Consider the following 19228-nt stretch of genomic DNA (forward strand, 5'->3'; position numbering starts at 1 on the left):
GCACACTGGGCAGTTGCCCAGGGGCCCCATGCTGCCATATTGTTCATGAGAGATCTCTTGACCTGGAATTCAAATCCCTTTTCAAGTTATATTTATAATCTAAATAATGTGTGTATAACTATCTGGTGGTAATTCAACACTTTAGCAGACAGGTAGGGCCCATTATTTGAATAGGGGCCCCCAGTGCATTATTTTGGCCAGATTCTACAATATTGTTAAGATAGCCCTGATCAGAGGTAATGAATCAGTTGGGAGGAATCCATACTATAAGATGGAATGTTTGTCCTTGTGTCTGTCTGAAGTTGGAGGACAGATGCTTGGGGCTAGCCTTATCCAACTTTGCAGGGCAAATAATCTTGGGAATGGGATGGACATGCACTGGTCAGGGTAGGCCTAAGTTAAATGCTTTAAGAAATATTGGAATTTATAGAGACCACCATGTAATTTTCATGGAGTCAAATGTGAAATATTAATCCCTTAAAGGTTTTAGTGATCATAAAAAATTTTCTGAGAGATCCATACAGTTGTATTAGTGCTTAATAATACATTTTCTGAGAAGAAAAGGGGGGGAAGCAGGATGGAAGATGATGGGAGGAATGCAGGAATTCTCTTCCCCCTTTTCCCCTCTTTCTCTGTTTCAAAAAATGTGATACTGAAATCATATTCATCATTTTCAAGCATAGAAATCTAAGAATTCAGCCAACCATCTTTCATCAATAAGGTGAAGGGGGGGGGTCACTATTGCCACTAGGGTGAGAGGGGTGATGTTTGAAGAGAGGGAAGACAGGTGGAGTTAGGAGAAGAGGGGGGAGATGTTGGGGAAGGAAAGTAGAGAGGTGAGAGAGAAAGAAGATTGGGAGATAACGGAAGTTGAGGGATGAGAGAGATGGAGGATCTTAGGGAAGAAAGTTGAAGAAGGGGGGAAGAGTGAAAGAGAGGTGGAGTGGGAAAAGGGAGTGATAGACCCGGGTGTAGTCGGGTACCTCGTCAGTATATGTATATATATATATATGTATTAATTACCTTAATATAGGTATAGGATGAGAGCTATGCTAGTGGTATCCCATCTTCTCTGGTACACTGTATTGGGAAGATGGGACAACACCTTCGGTGTTGTTGGCTTCCCAGGGGTTCCCTGATTATTTGCCAATTTCTTGTTTTCCCTTAGGATTATTGGGGTTGTTCCTGGCTCTTGTTAAGGATCATTTAGGGATTTCACATGCCCCATTGTTGTTTGTATACTTTGTGCTTTATCCAACTCTTTTTTTCCTGGTTTTGGGGTGTGTTGGCCCTAGTCTTGGGTTGATTTGTTCACTCCCAGTAGTTAGTTGCCTGATTGTGTGCTCCATGGGGTAGTTCTAGGTTTTCCTTCAGGGTTGAGATTTTGGGTTCTTTCTCCGTTTTTATCAACTCTGGTGCCCTTCAACATTTCGTTCAAGTTGTTGTCTGGTCCAAGTCATTTATTTTGGATGCTGGCTTCCTTTTGTTGGCTGGGGTTTGTACCAAGGTATGGCTTTGTTTCTATGGATTTATGGTTCACTGGTTTTATCTCGTTTTTCTGGAGGGGCTGAACATTGGCTCCCAAACCTAGCTTGCTGAGGTGGCTCCATACACGTCACATCAGTCTTAGGAGTCCTGAATGGCCTACTGGGGACTAGAGCCAGCACCTGGGCTCCTAAATGAGACACAGTTAGCAGGGAGGTATTATAATCATCCTTCCCAAAGGAAATGCTCAGAAAGCAAGCGAAGCAGTATAAGGGTGAACTCCTGAATTCACCAGAGAAGTCACTGTCACAGCAGGGGCAACAAAGAAATGAACACCTATGGATGGGCTGCCCCAAACACATGCATCTTGAGGCAAAAAAAAGACGGAGTAAACGAAAAAATCCACAAGGGCCTTGATGAAGGTTCGAACTTACGCACGGGATGTTCCCAGACGTGCCATAGTCAGCTGTACCACCACATGGTCAAAAGAATTGCAACCCGGAATGCTACTGCCCTAACTAGGATCTTGTAACTTCTCTGAAGCACAACTGGGGTTTCACACAATTCCCATATGCATTCGTGCTCTGTCAACCAAATGTTCTACTTCTACATCCCTACTTCAATACACACACTTCTGAGAACATCTCTTGCGTAAGTAGGAGGGGGGAAAGAGTGGAAGCTGGGAGGTCCTGGTGGTGCTGCAACCTTTAGATGGTGGCCAGCCATAAGGCTAGAGGGGTTTGATACCTGGTTGATACCTGGTTGATGGGGTTCTGGAAGTTCTTCTACTCCCCAAGCCCGGCCCGAGGCCAGGCTCGACTTGTGAGAGTTTGGTCCACCAGGCTGTTGCTTGGAGCGGCCCGCAGGGCCACGTACCCACCACAGCCCGGCTGATCCGGAACTTCTCTTAGAAAACCGTCCAGTTTTCTCTTGAAGATGTCCACGGTTGTTCCGGCAATATTTCTTATGCTCGCTGGGAGGACGTTGAACAACCGCGGACCCCTGATGTTTATACAGTGCTCTCTGATTGTGCCTATGGCACCTCTGCTCTTCACAGGTTCAATCTTGCATTTTCTTCCATATCGTTCACTCCAGTACGTTGTTATTTTACTGTGTAGATTTGGGACCTGACCCTCCAGTATTTTCCAGGTGTATATTATTTGGTATCTCTCTCGTCTCCTTTCTAGAGAGTACATTTGGAGAGCTTTGAGACGATCCCAATAATTTAGGTGTTTTATCTCGTCTATGCGTGCCGTATATGTTCTCTGTATTCCCTCTATTTCAGCAATCTCTCCTGCTCTGAAGGGGGAAGTGAGTACTGAGCAGTACTCGAGACGGGACAGCACAAGTGACTTGAAGAGTACAACCATTGTGATGGGATCCCTGGATTTGAAAGTTCTCGTAATCCATCCGATCATTTTTCTGGCTGACGCGATATTTGCTTGGTTATGCTCCCTAAACGTTAGATTGTTGGACATCATTATTCCCAAATCCTTGACATGCTGTTTTCCTACTATGGGAAGATTCGATTGTGTTTTGTACCCTGTATTATGTTTCAGATCCTCATTTTTGCCTTACCTGAGTACCTGAAATTTATCACTGTTAAACATCATGTTATTTTCTGCTGCCCAATCAAAAACTTTGTTGACATCTGCTTGTAGTTTTTCAATGTCTTCAGCAGAGGTAATTTTCATGCTGATTTTTGTGTCATCTGCAAAGGACGACACGAAGCTGTGGCGTGTATTTTTGTCTATATCAGATATGAGAATAAGGAACAGTAGCGGTGCAAGGACTGTACCTTGAGGTACAGAGCTTTTAACATCGCTTGGACTCGATTTTATCTGATTGACTGTTACTCTTTGTGTTCTGTTCGACAGGAAATTGAGTATCCAGCGTCCTACTTTTCCAGTTATTCCCATTGACCTCATTTTGTGAGCTATCACCCCATGGTCACATTTGTCGAACGCCTTTGCAAAGTCTGTGTATACAACATCTGCATTTTGCTTTTCTTCTAGGGCTTCTGTGATTTTGTCATAGTGGTTGAGTAACTGTGACAGACAGGATCTTCCCGCTCTAAATCCATGTTGTCCTGGATTGTGCAATTCATTGTTTTCCATAAAACTAGAAATTTGATTCCTAATCACTCTTTCAAACACTTTTATTATGTGTGATGTTAGTGCAACTGGCCTATAATTTTTTGCCAAGGCTTTACTCCCCCCCTTGTGCAACGGAGCTATATCTGCAGATTTAAGTGCTGCTGGTATCTCCCCTGTATCCAGGCTCTTTCTCCATATCACGCTGAGTGCTCTCGCTACTGGTACTTTACATTTCTTTATGAATATTGAATTCCATGAGTCAGGCCCAGGAGCTGAGTGCATAGGCATATTATCAATTTCTCTTTCAAAGTCTTCCGAGTTTGTGGTAATATCCGTTATATTATCTGCAGCTTGAATGTCATTCATAAAGAAGCTGTCTGGGTCATCAACTTTCATGTTGTTTATTGGTGTGCTAAACATAGCCTCATACTGGCTTCTTAGAATTTCACTAATCTCTTTGTTGTCCTCTGTGTACGTACCTTCATTTGTAATTAACGGTCCAATACTGGTCGAGGTTTTGGATTTCGATTTTGTGTATGTGAAAAAATATTTCGGATTTTTCCTTATCTCTTGTATAGCTTTCTGTTCCAATTCCATTTCCTCAGACTCATATGATCGCTTCAACGTTTGTTCTATTTCCTCAATCTCCCTGCTTAGGCTTGTTTTCCTTGCTTGTGATAGTTGTGTCTGCCGAAGCATTTCCGTTATTTTTTTCCTTCTCCTGTACAGTCGTCTCCGTTCTCTTTCTAGAGTGGTCCTCTTTCTGCCCCTCCTCACAGGCACGTGCTTCAAGCAGACCTTGTAAGCTTCAGCTGTCAGTTGAGCTATTCCCTGTGTGGGAGTTTTGTCGCTTAAGACCGTCTCCCATTGAATGGTTGCAAGGTCTACATTTATTTTTTCCCAGTCAATCCTCTTATTGTTGAAATTGAATTGATTGAATATTCCTTCTCGCTTGTTGGGTCTCTTAGACCTACTACCGTTATTTATGCTAGTTCGCACTTCAATGAGCTTATGGTCTGAGTATGAAGTATCTGAGATTGTGATATCCCTGATTAGTTCATCATTGTTTGTGAATAACAAGTCTAGTGTGTTTTCGTTCCTAGTTGGTTCTGTAATCTGTTGATTGAGCGAGAATTTGTCACAGAATCTCAAAAGTTCTCTAACCTGTGGTTGGTTATTTCCCGGGTCATTCCCTGCTATGATATTTGTGTTTGCCGTTCTCCATCTTAGACTCGGTAAATTGAAATCTCCAAGAAAGATAATATCTGGAGCTGGGTTTGCTAGGTTGTCAAGTATGTTCTCTATTTTGTGCATCTGTTCTGTGAATTCCTCAATCGTTGTATCTGGCGGTTTATATATTAGAATAATAATTAGGTTTAGTTTCTCTACCTTCATTCCAAGTACCTCTACCACCTCATTAGTTGAGTTTAGTAGTTCTGTGCATACCAGGTCTTCTTTAATATACAGACCTACTCCTCCATTTGACCTAGTTTTTCTATCACATCTATATAGATTATAATTTGGAATCCAGATTTCACCATCCATGTAATCTTTTGTATGAGTTTCCGTGAATGCCCCAAATATTGAGTTTGACTCTAATAGAAGGCCATTTATGAACTTAACTTTATTTCTTGACTTTGGCTTTAAACCTTGAATGTTTGCAAATATGAATGATTGTCCATATTGTGTGTCACTTCTGGAAGGTTTTGGTAGTTCTCCCTCCTCTCTACCCTGACCCAGGGTGTGTTGTTGTGGCAATGGTTTGTCCAGTTTTGGAAGTGATACTGGGGAGTGTGGTAGTCTCTGTGTAGTTGGGGGGTGTAGCACGTGTGGGCTTGATGACGAACCGTAGTCCAGTCTTGGGCATTTCCCCCTCTCCATCCATACTCCTGCCACGTTTCTGCCTGTCTGTTTCTCCCTCTGTTTGTACCTGCCTCTAAAAAATTTTCAGGGCTATTATGTTGGACTTCTTCTCTTATATGGCGCTGTGTACCTCTGACGTGGAAATCGGGGCAGTGAAGATCGTAGCATTTTCTCTCATTGACTGAGAGTGTGCATAGCTTAGGGTGAAAATATCTACACTCTGTATCAAAACGACATCTGCCTTTCCCTAACCAGTTTCGGCATTTCCGTGGGTGCATGAATGAGCATTCCGTGCCTCTGGGCCCATATCTACACTGTCCTTTTGCATAATACCAGCAAATATTTTCATTTGTGATTGTATTATTCTTGTTTGTACCCGTGCACGACTTGGCTACCTCTGTGTTTTTTGTACCAACTTTCTCGTTTCTGCATTCATTCTCGGTATTGCCCTTATCTTTCTCCTTGTTGCTTTCGTCTTTCTCATTTGTGTTCTCATTCGTCTCATTTTTTCTCTCCTTATTCATATCACCAGTGTGCTCTACAATATTGCCTTCATTTTTGTGTACCTCGACACTATACCCTTCTACATTGCTACTTTGACTCTCTAAATTCTCAGTCCCTGGGTTGTGTTCAGAGTTCGTTGCTGTCTTTATATACTCTGCATATATTTCTGGTAGTTTTTGTGTGAATTGTAGCCTGTGTACTTCAGGAATGTTATTCATTAGTTTGGTGATGTTTTCCCACAACTGTCTGTCTCTTTGACAGATCCAGTAGTTACCTTCCCGGTTTGCATATTGTGTAGGTAATCCTGTACAACTCAGGTGAAACCTTATGTTACAAATGTTACATACAATGCCTACAACACTCTTCCGAAGTGACTTAAGGCAGCCTCCACACACCTCCATGTTGGGTTTGTGATGTTATAATAATATATGCATATATTTACGTATTATATGTATGTATATATAATATGTATCCAGTATATTTATAATATTACATATGTTTATTTGTTCAAGTTTATGTGGGGGTACTTATCGCCTTGTGGAGAAAATATGGTCGTCTTGGGACCGTCCAGTTGACCGTTGTTTGTCCCAGGTCGGGGGCAGGATGTAACTACATCCTGATGTAACTGCAGTATTGAGTGATTCGTTGCAGAGTCATTTGCTGTACAAGTGGATGATTGGACATAACAAAGGGGATGTTTATAGGGTATAAACATATAAATATAAGACAGAACACTAAACAATGGGTATAAATTGGATAAGTTTAGATTTAGGAAAGACCTGGGTAAATACTGGTTAGGTAACAGGGTTATTGATTTGTGAAACCAATTACTACGTAACATAATAGAAGTAGGATCCCTTGATTTTTTCAAGTTAGACATATATATGAATGAGATTGGGAGGATATAAATAGGAGCTGCCTTGTAGGCAAATTGGCTGAAGGCCAATTGGTCTTCTGCAGTTATCTTCATTCTTATGTTCTTGTCTATATTACTTTGCTTCCTTTCCAAATGGTTTCCTTGAGGGTTACCTTACCTTACCTTGAGGTTACCTTGAGGTGCTTCCGGGGCTTAGCGTCCCCGCGGCCCAGTCGTCGACCAAGCCTCCTGGTTGCCGGACTGATCAACCAGGCTGTTGGACGTGGCTGCTCGCAGCCTGACGTATGAGTCACAGCCTGGTTGATCAGGTATTCACAGCCTGGTTGATCAGGTATACGAAGCGAAGCAAGGGTGGTTGCAATAATTCCGTGCTGCTTGTTCTTCTGAGGGGGGCTAAGTTCTGGTTTTGGTCCTGGGTGGAGTTACCTCAGCGAGCTAGCTTCAGTGTGCCACTGAGGCCCAATCAGAAATAGACATTTCATTACATTCAAGGGTTTTGTTCTACAGTTTGCTTAATTGCAGCTGGACAGCATTCATTGCATACTTCTTTTGATTATTGGTTTGTTTGCTCTTTATCCTTCCATCTATTCCTGAGCTGTGGCCTGTCTGTCTCAGTTCTTCCATTGGTTTGCCTCAGCCTTGCAGCTGTTTCTCCTACCTCTTTATGGTATGAGCTGTTTGTTGCTTAGCCTTGTTTTCCTCATTGTTCTTTTCTTTTAAGCATTATCTTGTTTTATTTTAAGAACATAAGAATATAGAAAACTGTAGAAGGCCTGTTAGCCTATGTGAGTCAGCTCTTCTATACATCCTCCAACAAATTTGCTTGTATATATATGTTTAACCTATACAAAATTGTATACACTATGAAACCTATAAAAATAACCTATGCACTATAAAAAAATAGTGATCCCGCATTTATTTTGTTACCTGGTTATTTGTTTCATAATTATCATTTATATTCATTATTACAGTGATTAATTTTGTGTTGATTTACTTAGCACCATATTAATATTCTGTGTGTTTTACCCTTTTGTCCATTTATATACCTCATTCATTTTGCCTTCTTGTCTTTGTAGAGACTGTAAATTAAGCTTTCATCGTCTCTCTTCATATAAGGGTCTCAGAAACCTGGTATGACCCTGAGACTCAGAGGTACCAGCACATCACTATTGGGGAGCTATCAAAGGCCCTGCCCCCAAAAAAATTTTCATTACATTTAAAGCTTGATTTTTATGTAACAAATTCAGGATCATATATTTTGTTTTATCTTTTCCATTAGGCTATTAATAATGGACTATGCAATTCAATAAAAGGCAGGTTTTCTAGGATTGTAAACTTGGTTATTTCTTAGTGTTCATTTTCTAATTTACTTTTTCAGATTGTGTTTGCACCATATTTGAACAAGGGTGACTGTGTGAAAGTAGTTAAAGAAAGTGAAGCTGCAGATATCATTGCTGCTGTTGCTGGTTTGATACGTATCTTCAAGAAAAAGCTGTGGCAGTTGCCTTCATCCTATGCTATTCAAACATATGGCATTTTGCTTGCATGTTTGGAGCAACATTATCGTTATCAAAGTGTTCTTCAAGGCGTGTCTAGAGTTAGACTTAAGGTGTGTTCTTGATATCTCTGTTCATTAGAATTGAAGAAAGAGGATATAATTTGTGCTATTTATTACCATACAGATACTTTTAGCAAACATTATCATCAAAAGGCTCTGCCGTGGTCTACCTGCTAGTTTGTTTCATTGTGTCCACTCAAAACTTGTCAATTTATAAGTAGTTACACAACTTTAGATGTATTGATTTTAAACTTTGTAAACACACTAAAAGTCATTGAGGTGCTTGTACATAAAGTACATTACTGAAACCCTCCATAGCTTGTGGCTAGGTGTTCAAGTACTTCCTCCAGAGTTGGTCGGTTCACTTTGTTTTTTAGGGATTTTGAGTTAGAGTGGCTGGTAAATTCTGCCATTTCTTTATTCATCCTTTCTTCCCCTGGTCCATCTGGAATGGGTTTTAAACCTCTTGTGGCCCATCATTGCTCTGTGTTCCGGGACGTCCATGGGTTGCAAAGACCGGGCTGCTTTAAGCTGTGGGTATAGCTCAGCCTTCTCTTGAAAATGCTCCTTGCACATCAGTAGTTGAGACATTTGAGCCATTGCTTCCTGCAGGGGATCTAAAGCCTTTCATTTCTCTAGCGGCTATATTTGGCTCTGATCGATTAGTGTGTGGAGATGCCTTCCTGTCAGATCGAGCATCAGGTGGGCTCCGTTTCAACTTTCCGTCCGTGCCCCCCTAGTCCTTTTCCGGTAGGCGTTGTTCGCCTTACTTTGGCTGCCATGTTTGGCAACATAACTTATAGCTGATAATTGGGCACTGGGATTTTGGATGTCAAAAAGGGTCCTGGCTGCCCATTATTTAGTTTTCGTTCCTGCTCCTGGGCATTCCTGTGTTGCTTTTGGGTTGCAGGTTGCAGCTAGTTGTCTCGACTGCAAGTTGAGGAGTTGTGGTGGCTGCCTCCCAGGTAAGCCCCTCTTTTCCTTATCTTTGGGTAAGTAGCTCCAGGGAGCCATAGGGGCTCCGCACAGAAAACTAGCATTGAATGTAATGAAATGCCATTTTCTGGGCGAGCCCTGGAGGCTCCCTGGCAATCCTCCCTTTCGAAGGCTTTCATCCTTCGTGGATTCATTCTGTGTGTGCTTGAGGATTTTGTTTGTGCCTTTCGGCTGGAGTGGTCGAGATGGAGAGTCCTTTATCTCTTCTTTTCTGTTCGGCTATTGCCCTGGGTGCTGACCTGATTGGAGACTTTCACTGGCTGGGTGATTCTACTGGATTCTTAGTGGCCTGCACAGTTTTGGTTTCCCAATCTTCTCACTCAATATCCTTACCTGGGCCTCTTTCTGTAGCTTTGCCTCTTTCAGCAATTCTGTCAGGAGTCTAAACCTTGCTTATGGTGTGCTTTGGTGGGTGTCATGCCACTTTCATTTTATTCCCCGAATCCTTGTATTCTGCCTCCTGTTCCCACTGGTGTGCCTTCTCTTTGTCCTGTTTTCCTTATTTCTTTTCTGAGAACTCCCAGTTGACCTGAGCTGCCACCTGGTGACACTTTGTATTGACATGATGTTTATTTACCATCAGCAAGCTACTGTTTGTCGTGACTTTATTTTGTTTCTCTTGCTATTCAAGATTTGTGGTTTTGTTTGTCTTGTCTGTAATTTCTAGGCATTTTTCAGTTTTGGTTCAATCTCTTACCACCATGCTCCCCCTTTGCCTCTTTGAGTGAACCAGAGTCTAAGTTTGATGTTCATTTGGCTGTTGAATTCCAGAGGACTGGTAGTTTTATGTGTATCTCTGATGCCAGAGCCAATGCAATGGGGATATACTGAGGCCTCTTAGATAAGGGCATTTCATTACCAATACATTCAACTCAATGTTTGATGCTTCTGTTTTAAATCTTATCTGTGATCTTCAATATCTTTATGTTCATAGATTCATACCATCTCTTACTTTCATCAGTATAATTTTCAGTCACATTTGATTAAAGTATTGACACTTTTGTATATATGCATGCTGTACTTTTTCTTTATTGTTTAAACTTTATCATAATTATTTTACAGATCTTTGAAATGATATTTGAAATGCGAGCCAATGCCAGATACCAGTTAGGGTTTCCCCGGATCTCTGGTAAAGGTGCAGAAGAGGAGGACAGAGATTCGATTGCATCACTGATTCCACCCTACTCACCATACATAGTTGTAGACCATAAGCATGGTCAGCGACTTGACGAGGCTCAGAGGGAGAGGGAGTACAAAGGTAAGGGGATTTCCAATTCAGTAATAGCACTGAAGGCAATATTTTAACTTTTGAGACGGGTGGGTCAAGATTTTTAGTTTGAAATTGATAAACAAAGGTATAAAAATTGTGTTACTGAAGTGTTTTAAGAAATTGTTGTTGCCAAAAACTATACAGTACTGTATATAGTACTTACATACAAGAGAATAATAAGATAATTTATTTCCTCCATAATAATCCACTGTGATGCACCTAGTTTTCTGTGGGGAGCCCCTACGGCTCTCTGGAGCTTATCGGGCTAAAGTATGTTATATTAGACTGGGACATTACCCAAGGAGTTCAGACCTACCAGGGACCAGCGCCAGAACCTGGCCCCTTCATAGAGGTTTCAGGGAGCAATGGCCCTGGAAAACCCCCTTGTGGTTGGGGTTTTCCTTATCTGCCATCAACCGGGATTAGGCACTCAGAAAGGTAGGCATAACGAAACAAACCCCACATGGTAAAAAACTAAAACAGAAAACCGAACAGAGAGGTAGAAACTCCCTACAATCCCAAGGAAACAAGAAAACATCACACTTTACTGCTGCGCCGATCGTCCGTGCAGCCCTCCCCGACCCAAGAGGGGGAGGGGGGGGCCCTCCAGACCTCACCGCGCTGGCTGCCTAGCATCAGTTTGTAAGCTAATGTCAACCGGGACAGACGCTTCTCTGGCCTCAGTTTCCTAGGCAGTGTTTACCTGTCATGGCGTTCACTGCTGTGTGTTGTGTTGTGCGGTGGCCAGGTGTTCCTCATCAGTACTGGGGCTGCATGCGCTTAGGGGCTTCCTTCCCTAAGCGCCCTGTGAGTACAGCCCCTGCATGACAGAGTTATCTTCCCTGGGGCGTTTGGGAACCATTCCTGTAGAGATTCTTGCTGCTCGGCATTTCCCTCGCCCTTGGGGCCAGGCTTGGGGCCCTTGTTTGGCCTTGGGTAGGGACTGGTATTGTGCTGGTTAGGGCGTCAAGGTGTTGCGCGACCTGCCACCTACGCAGCGACCGGTTCCTGTTGCCTCTGGGGACGGTGTTCTTTTGTGAGGTTTTTCTTTTGTTTCTATTTTCATTTGCCTGGTGGGGGTCTGCCTAGTGTGGCTATAGTTCCACTGGTAGTGTTTGGTGGCCCCCTGCTAGGCCCCATGATTGTACACGTTGCAGGGGTTTTCAGTGTTGTCATCTACCCCTTGTTAGTTTTGGGTTTTAACTAGTTAGCAACACCTTGCCCGGGCTTCCCGTAGTTGTTACCCTACGGGCCCTAGTATACCCTGTCGGGGCTCGGTGGACCATTGAATGTGTCTTCCGGGTTCCAACCCATCTTGTACGTGTTCGTTGGATGCTGTGCCCTTGTCTCTTGGTGACAGTCGCCACTTTTACCTCCGTCATGCTTCCTGTTGGGTACCTGACACCTTAACCCGGAATCTTGTAAGTTGTGTTCTCTGCTTGTTCTCCAGTACTCTCCTGATGTTATTACTGTTCAGAGTACAGGTGGCATCCGCGTTGCAAGCTCGGTTTAGGTTGCTGCAATGCGCTAGGATGGTTTTCTGGCCATTGTTGTTTGCAGAGTCTGCGGTAGTGCAGTATCTGTGGGCAGTTTCGTTTCGTTGCCGTCCTATGTCGGACTTGTTAGACCTTCGGGAGGCTTGTGTGGCTCCTTTCTGGAAGGGTCCTGCCAGGGTTTGGGGTTCTTCCATCGTGGTGGGCCAGTGGTGCTGGATTCGATCCTTCTGTTCTGTTCGTCGGGTTGTTTGCCGTGCTTGCCATTCGAGTACTCGTTGGTGTGTCGATTCTTTCGCGGGCCTCTTCTCCTGCTCTGTCGGGTTTTTGTCAGAGTGGTTTCGCTTGGGCGTGGTCGATACAATCTTGTTTCCCTGGGTGGTTCCCACCTGTTCCAGCCCCGACACGGGACTGTGTGGACCTCTGGTTCATTCTGGACTTGTCCCGTCTGGACTGTGAAGTTTTTGCCCATTTTTCGGATGGCTACTCTGTCCCAGGCTTGGATGGTGTCCCTGGAATTCGCTGATGCATCTTGGCAAGTCCCGATTCATACTCGGTTTAGGATGAAACAAACAAGCTAATGCTTGTAAAAATTGCATTTAAAAATCTTAGCGAATATCTTACCAAGACCATACATATGCCAAGTGAGAACATTATTAAGTATGCAGTACCAGCATGGATTCTGGACCTCATTACGCACAAAATTAATTACTGTATACAAAATTCAGAATGTAGCAATAAGACTGGAACCAGAATTAAGAGGACAATGATATAAGGACAGAATATGGGAATTCAGTTTTGAGAAAATACTGAGGGGAATAGACAAGGTGAACAAGGACAGCCTCTTTAAACGGAGACAAAATGAGACAAAGATACTGGTGCAAGCTGTAAATACAATAAAGTTATAGAAAAGATAGTAAATCCTCGAATTCTTTATGGTTGTTCAGCAATGTGAATGCATTGAAAGAAGAAGTTGTTGAAGCAACATACATCTACATCTTGGAAGAACATATATGCTTCAGAACTTGATTGTCAAGAGAGATAAAAAGCAGCAATGTTAAAAAAAACTTAAGAGGCAAAGCATTGTGAGCTAGATCTTGCCCCATTTATCACTGATAAGCAAGCACCAATAGCAAAGTACAGTGGTACCTCAGCTTACGAATTTAATCTATTCCCAGAGACGGCTCGTAAGTTGAATATTCATAAACTGAAGTGAATTTGCCCATAAGAAATAATATAAATTGAATTAATCCGTTCCAGACTCCAAAAAAAAATTAACTTCAAAGTAAATTTTATACTTAATTCACCCAAATCTTCAGTACTAAAGTATGTACAAGTTATTACTTACCTTTACTGATGACTCTTGTTGGTGTATGGAAGATGGTGAGGAGGGGGAAAGGAGGAGAGGTGTTAGTGTTTGGAAGGGGAGTTCCCTTCCATTATAACAATAGGCAGTGATGACTTCTCTGGTGTACACTCTCTGGCATGTTTTGCCTGCATACCTCTAGGCCCTGCTTGTGGCTCACTGCTTGATTTTCTCATTTAAAAACGATCCATAGAGGATTGTTTTCCCTTCGTTGAAACACTTTTCTGTAGTTAGACATCACATTGTCATTAAAAAGGTTAATGCAATGGCCTACTACAGCTTGCTCTGGGTGAGTCGTTTCAACAAATGTTTGCATTTCTTCCCACAGCCTACACCGCTTCCTAATTGTTGAGGAAGGATCATTCTGTACTGCCTCCTCCTTCCCTGAAGAAATTTCTTCAGCTGCTGCTTGTCAACATCCCGTGTACCATTTTCATGTTTACGAATGATCTCTTGTTTTTCCTCTATGGTCATTCTCACATGTGTTTTTTTGGCTTGAACCTTACCACTAGCTTTCTTGGGACCCATGGTAAGATACATAATAACAACTTTTATGTTCAAATACCCAAAAATCCCCAAAAACTGTAATTCTTTACAAAGAATTCAGGCGTGATTGTCACTATGCGGGAGACACTGGTAAACTGAGGTGCGATCGCCGTGCCATCAAGCACTAGATCAGCCATACGCGTATCAATAAACTTTGTTTCCCGAGGCAAAGTTCGTAACCCGATTCGGATTTTACGAAGATTTTGGGCCCGTAACCCGAAAAGTTACCACTGCAAATACCATCAATACAAGCAGAAACACTACAGTTGACATCACCATTATACCAAAATATAGTGCTCCCATCCAAGCGAGGGACAGCAGAATAAGGGGTCTCGGGTTAAAGTTGGAAATACAGATTGGCTAGATAAATAAAAGGAAATGCTTGTATACAGTGAGAGTGCTAAATAAGTGGAATGAATTTAAACCAGAGGTGATGGAAGCAACCATCATTCAAAGCTTCAAGAGTAAGTATGATAGAGTACTGAAAAGTTGGGTAGTATAAATGCACCATATGGATAAGTTATGGCTCTCCCTGTAAACACAACAAAGTAAACACAAAGTAAACACAAAGGCAGTGATGTGGTGGAGGCTGACTCCATACACAGTTTCAAATGTAGATAGGATAGAGCCCAGTAGGCTCAGGAATCTGTATATCAGTTGATTGACAGTTGAGAGGCGGGACCAAAGAGCCAGAGCTCACCCCCCCCCCCCCCCCCCCGCAAGCACAATTAAGTGAGTACAATTAGGTGAGTACAATAGTCCAATTACATTTTAGCAGCCACTATAGCCACAACCTCCACAAAATGCACTTTTATCACACTTAGACACTCCCCCCACCACCACCACCACCACTTAACCACCACTGCAGACAGGACCACAACCACCATAACATTTATTCTGCTCTTTACATCACACTGTACACATTACACCTGAACTATATCACCTATATACAATTCAATTCCCTGTTACCATTTCACCAATTTTCGTATCTGAAGATATACAAGCCCATAGATACCGTTCTCTACTGCCTTTATGCGATATAAATTTATGTAGTGTAGAAGTTTTTGTTTATGCCTGAAATATTACAACTATCTGTATATTTTAGGAGGCCAGAATGATGCAACTAAAGAACATGGTGATGTGTTTGGGAAGAACAGTTCAGCACTGCCAACAGTGTTGCCATTGGATTCCGAAGCTGAGGTTACTCATCTATCGTTAACTCAAGCTGCAATGACTGTTATTGTTGCTATGAAAAAAGAAAAAGGTACGTTCTTCTTCTTTACAAATTACCTCACACTCATCAAGGTGGGTTTTTTTTTATTCACTGCCAGTGAACAGTTAGTTACAGCACTAGAGAAATTTCACTCCATCACTCAGAGTGATTACATTGAAACTCCATGTTTATTTAAGCAGAATTATCTTTCATTTTGTGTAGCTGTTCTGTAATATATATTTGTACATTAGCCTAATGTCAACATACTGCGGGCTATGATGACACATAGCCTGTCACCTATGTAAGCCGGCCCACAGGCTAGACTGCAAGAGTGGAAGATCTCTTGAGATTGTTAACAGGTAATTAAGAGGTAAATGCAGGAAAATGAGGCCACATTTATCTCAAGAAAATTGAAAAATTGCTGTACTACTAAAATAAGTATACTGGATCACTTCTCCCATCTGTCACCAGGTGGTGGGCAAGTCCACTCTTGGTCTAGGAAATGAGCCCACCTTACCCTCTGCCTGACATGATTGGCCAGCAGAACACTCACAGTACCCACTTAGATTTAGTGTTTGACATTTCCTTGGTCCTTTGGGCCTATGTTGGGGCTCTGAGCTGTCAGTATTTCATGAGTGCAGTTCACATTGTACGTCTTGTTACCACCATCCACCTCAGCTTGTGCTTCAGAACCTTAGCCCCTTGTGCTGTTGGCAAAGTCTGTTCTCAACCAGAGTTCTCTTCAATGAAGAGTTAATTTCCTCCTCCAAGGATTCAAGTTTTGGATTGAACCAGGCCAGGTCAGGTAATGCTTTGGGACTTTGTTGTCATGTAAGACCTGTTATAGAGGAGCTGATACAATTTAGTAGTGTTCTTCGTGGGTTTGCACTGAGAATAACATTAGTTAATTATTTGTTCAATTTATGGCAACTTGTGCCCTCCCCATTTCTAGGAGACAGGTCATGTTTTATTTCAGCATTACAGATTCTTGTGCATGATTATTTCACCTGATTGTGGGTCACCACCCACCACTCCACCAGCTGCGTTGTCAAGACTGCAAGTAGACTGGAAGTAAATGCAGGAAAATTCAAGAGGGAGCCAGCATGTAGCAGTACTAATTATTCTAGTTGATGGATCCATGGTTACGTCGTCTATTGTAAGGCAAGCGGAACGAGGCAGACACTACAGTGTAGTGTCTCCCTTCAGAGTACAGTTGACTTGCCATAGAAGGGAGCCAATAGCCTCCCTCGGCCCAAGGTTAACTGTACAAGGGTTACATGAATGGTGTTTACGGTCTAGTAGTCTGGTGTCTACGCGAAATGCCGGAGATGAAGTGAACCATGGTGACTAAAGATTGGGAGCCACTTGTTTTGCCAACACGCCACCCACCTCGATGCCCTTCTGCAGCTACTTCCGTCACGAGACATCATTGTGCGTTTAAGTCCTGCACTGTCGTAGCTCAGCTACTGGTTCAGTCTCTTCTATCAAGACTGTTTTGTGAGCTACAAGATGAGCAATGAGTCACGTCCTTTTAGCAAGGTTCCCCCGACCGGCAACAGCCAGTCAGGGGCTGTCACTTGTCACTCGACACTCAATTCTCGGTCAGTCTGTTGTCCTTCAGCAGTAACTGGAATGAAGTACAAAGAGGCACCAGGATTCTCTACAGTCAGCAACTGATGGTCGTTTGGAACTACAATCAATATAATTGACAGTCTTCTAACATCGTCATGTTTTTTTTTTGTGTTCATGAACAATTGTGAAACAGGAAAAGTAAGTGTCATCTTTGCTCTATAATATTAATCTAATGCTTCTGAATACCTAGGAATGTGAGTTTGGAAAAATAGCGTTTAAATGTTGAAACCATGAAAATGAGTACGTAAAATTCTGGAGGAAGGAAATATGGAAATTTAAACAAAAATAAAACTTTTTAATGAAAACCTATTGCACGGTGCCTAGAACAACAGGTACTAGAAAATTCTGTTGTCGTGTCGTGTTCTATGCTTTGAGAGCAAGAGGGGCGAACTATATAAATATTTGACACTCTTAGTGTGAACACCATTTTTGTTGTAATTCAGCTAAAGAGCCGTGATAGTAGACGTAGTAATGATAAATAAAATAACATATTGTGTTTTATTGTTTAATCTCAGAGAATGTCATGTGGACATTAAATTTTGTATAATAATGGTGAGTGGAACACATGGATGAACTCTGAGGAGTTCAGTGTTCCTCTCCAGACTGAGATTTCAGTCTGTGTTTTAAATTCGCATGTTCTAGATGGAACACGTAGATGGCTAATGGAGAGCCAATGATTTTTGCTAGCTAGCTTTGCTGAAAGTTTAGGGATATTGCATTTAGTTATATCAGTTCAGGGATAGGATGTTTTTGTTTTCAGATGTATTGGGAAGATTACTGGGCTGTCAACAGGATAGTTGGGATTCACATCCCAGGATTTTCAGTTGTGTATTAATGATTATTGCTATACAACCTGCTGGTTGTCATTGATGGCTAGATAGGATAGTTTTGTATTTTTGGAAGCTTTGGTTCAGATTGGTAATTACAGTATAAAGTAAGTGATTGGGATAAGAAACTGCGTGCTAAATAGTTTAACACAAAATTTCTTAAATACTTGAGTGAGGGGGGTTGTAACAGTAGAACTGTAATACAAAAGACCATAGATCTAACCTGAAATGTTGTAGTTCACTAGAAGGGAGGATACACCTTTATAAAAATATGGAGTCTGTGGGTAGTGACCTGACAGGCTAGGGTCATCCCTCCCCCAAGGGAGTAGAGCTCATTTTAGAAAATAGCGCCACTGGGACCCTGTGTCGAGTCATCAGACTAGGATAATAATTCTTGAATTAACGAATTAGTAGGAACAATCAATTGTGGTTAAGTACTTACGTTAAAATTAATGTCAATTATGAATTAAGAATGCCTCGTATGTTCTCAAAGAAGCATTTGACTTCAGTAAGAATATGAATATATGTAAGAAGTATCTCGTTACTGGAAAATTAGTACCTCCCAGCTTGCTTGTTAATTCATGTAAATTAGTGAAATGCAAGGGCTATTAAATATTGTAATTTACCTGCTCAAGTATTTAGGTAAATTCCCAATTGTTTTGGAATAATAAGTCACCTTCTGTGACGAGTACAGGATTTTAGTTAGTAATCTTCTTCAAAGATTAATTTGGCAACTGACCTAGGGTCAGCCTCACACGAGGTCAGTGGAGAGATGGATCAGTGTGGACTGGTTAACAACTGGAGGCGGACTGCTTCCCTGTAGCCGAGGCAGAACATCGAGGCCTGGCTGTGGTTTTAAGGTATCTGTGTCCGAGTTATTGCAGTTATTTAATCCACATTATTTGTTGTAGTCAATTACCAATTGCCTCAGTTAGGAAAATATTAAGTTAGGAAGTGTTCAGATAGTGTGTATTAATTTTTATTTTCTTTGATAATCTTTGATTTAATAATTTTTTTTTTAGAATTTTATGGTGTTTAGTGAAATTTCCCCCAACGTTTATTTTACATTGCTGTTGGGCGCAAGCCTCATGCTTGGAACTAGCTCCCTCTGCAAGCCAGCGAGCATTTATTTAATATCACATATAATCCCTATGTACTTTGATTTAGTTCCACACTTAACGTAAATCTTATCCCTCCTTTTCTGTTAACTGGGGATCCATTTTCGGGGTTTATGCCTAATTGACGGTATCCTGCTTCACTGTCAATTGGGGGAATTACTCAGTGGGTAGAAGGTAGCAGGTGGTGGCGGCATAAGTCAAGAGCTTGCAGTGTAGCATCGAAGGGTACAGTGTCCTTGTGTAGTGATATCTAAATGGTCGAACGTTTTTGATCTCGAGGAGTTGAACTGAAGGTTATACAGTAGAATTCTGGTTTCTGTATATTTACTTAATAACGACCAGCATTTAACCAGTAAGTGAGGTTAAAGGCTGGCCCCCGTTACA

The 19228-nt window shown here is 41.9% G+C and overlaps 1 protein-coding gene across 1 annotated transcript in view; it reads left to right on the forward strand.

Annotated features, from left to right (window-relative positions):
- Positions 1–19228, forward strand: part of LOC123760744 (tuberin) — a 151633-nt gene that overhangs the window by 26689 nt on the left and 105716 nt on the right. The window contains exons 11-13 of the mRNA XM_069328680.1: positions 8204–8434; positions 10442–10637; positions 15160–15318. Coding sequence (XP_069184781.1) covers positions 8204–8434; positions 10442–10637; positions 15160–15318 — 586 coding nt within the window. The remainder of the gene's footprint in view (positions 1–8203; positions 8435–10441; positions 10638–15159; positions 15319–19228) is intronic.

This window comes from Procambarus clarkii, chromosome 21, assembly GCF_040958095.1.
Source record: "Procambarus clarkii isolate CNS0578487 chromosome 21, FALCON_Pclarkii_2.0, whole genome shotgun sequence".
NCBI lineage: Eukaryota > Metazoa > Arthropoda > Malacostraca > Decapoda > Cambaridae > Procambarus > Procambarus clarkii.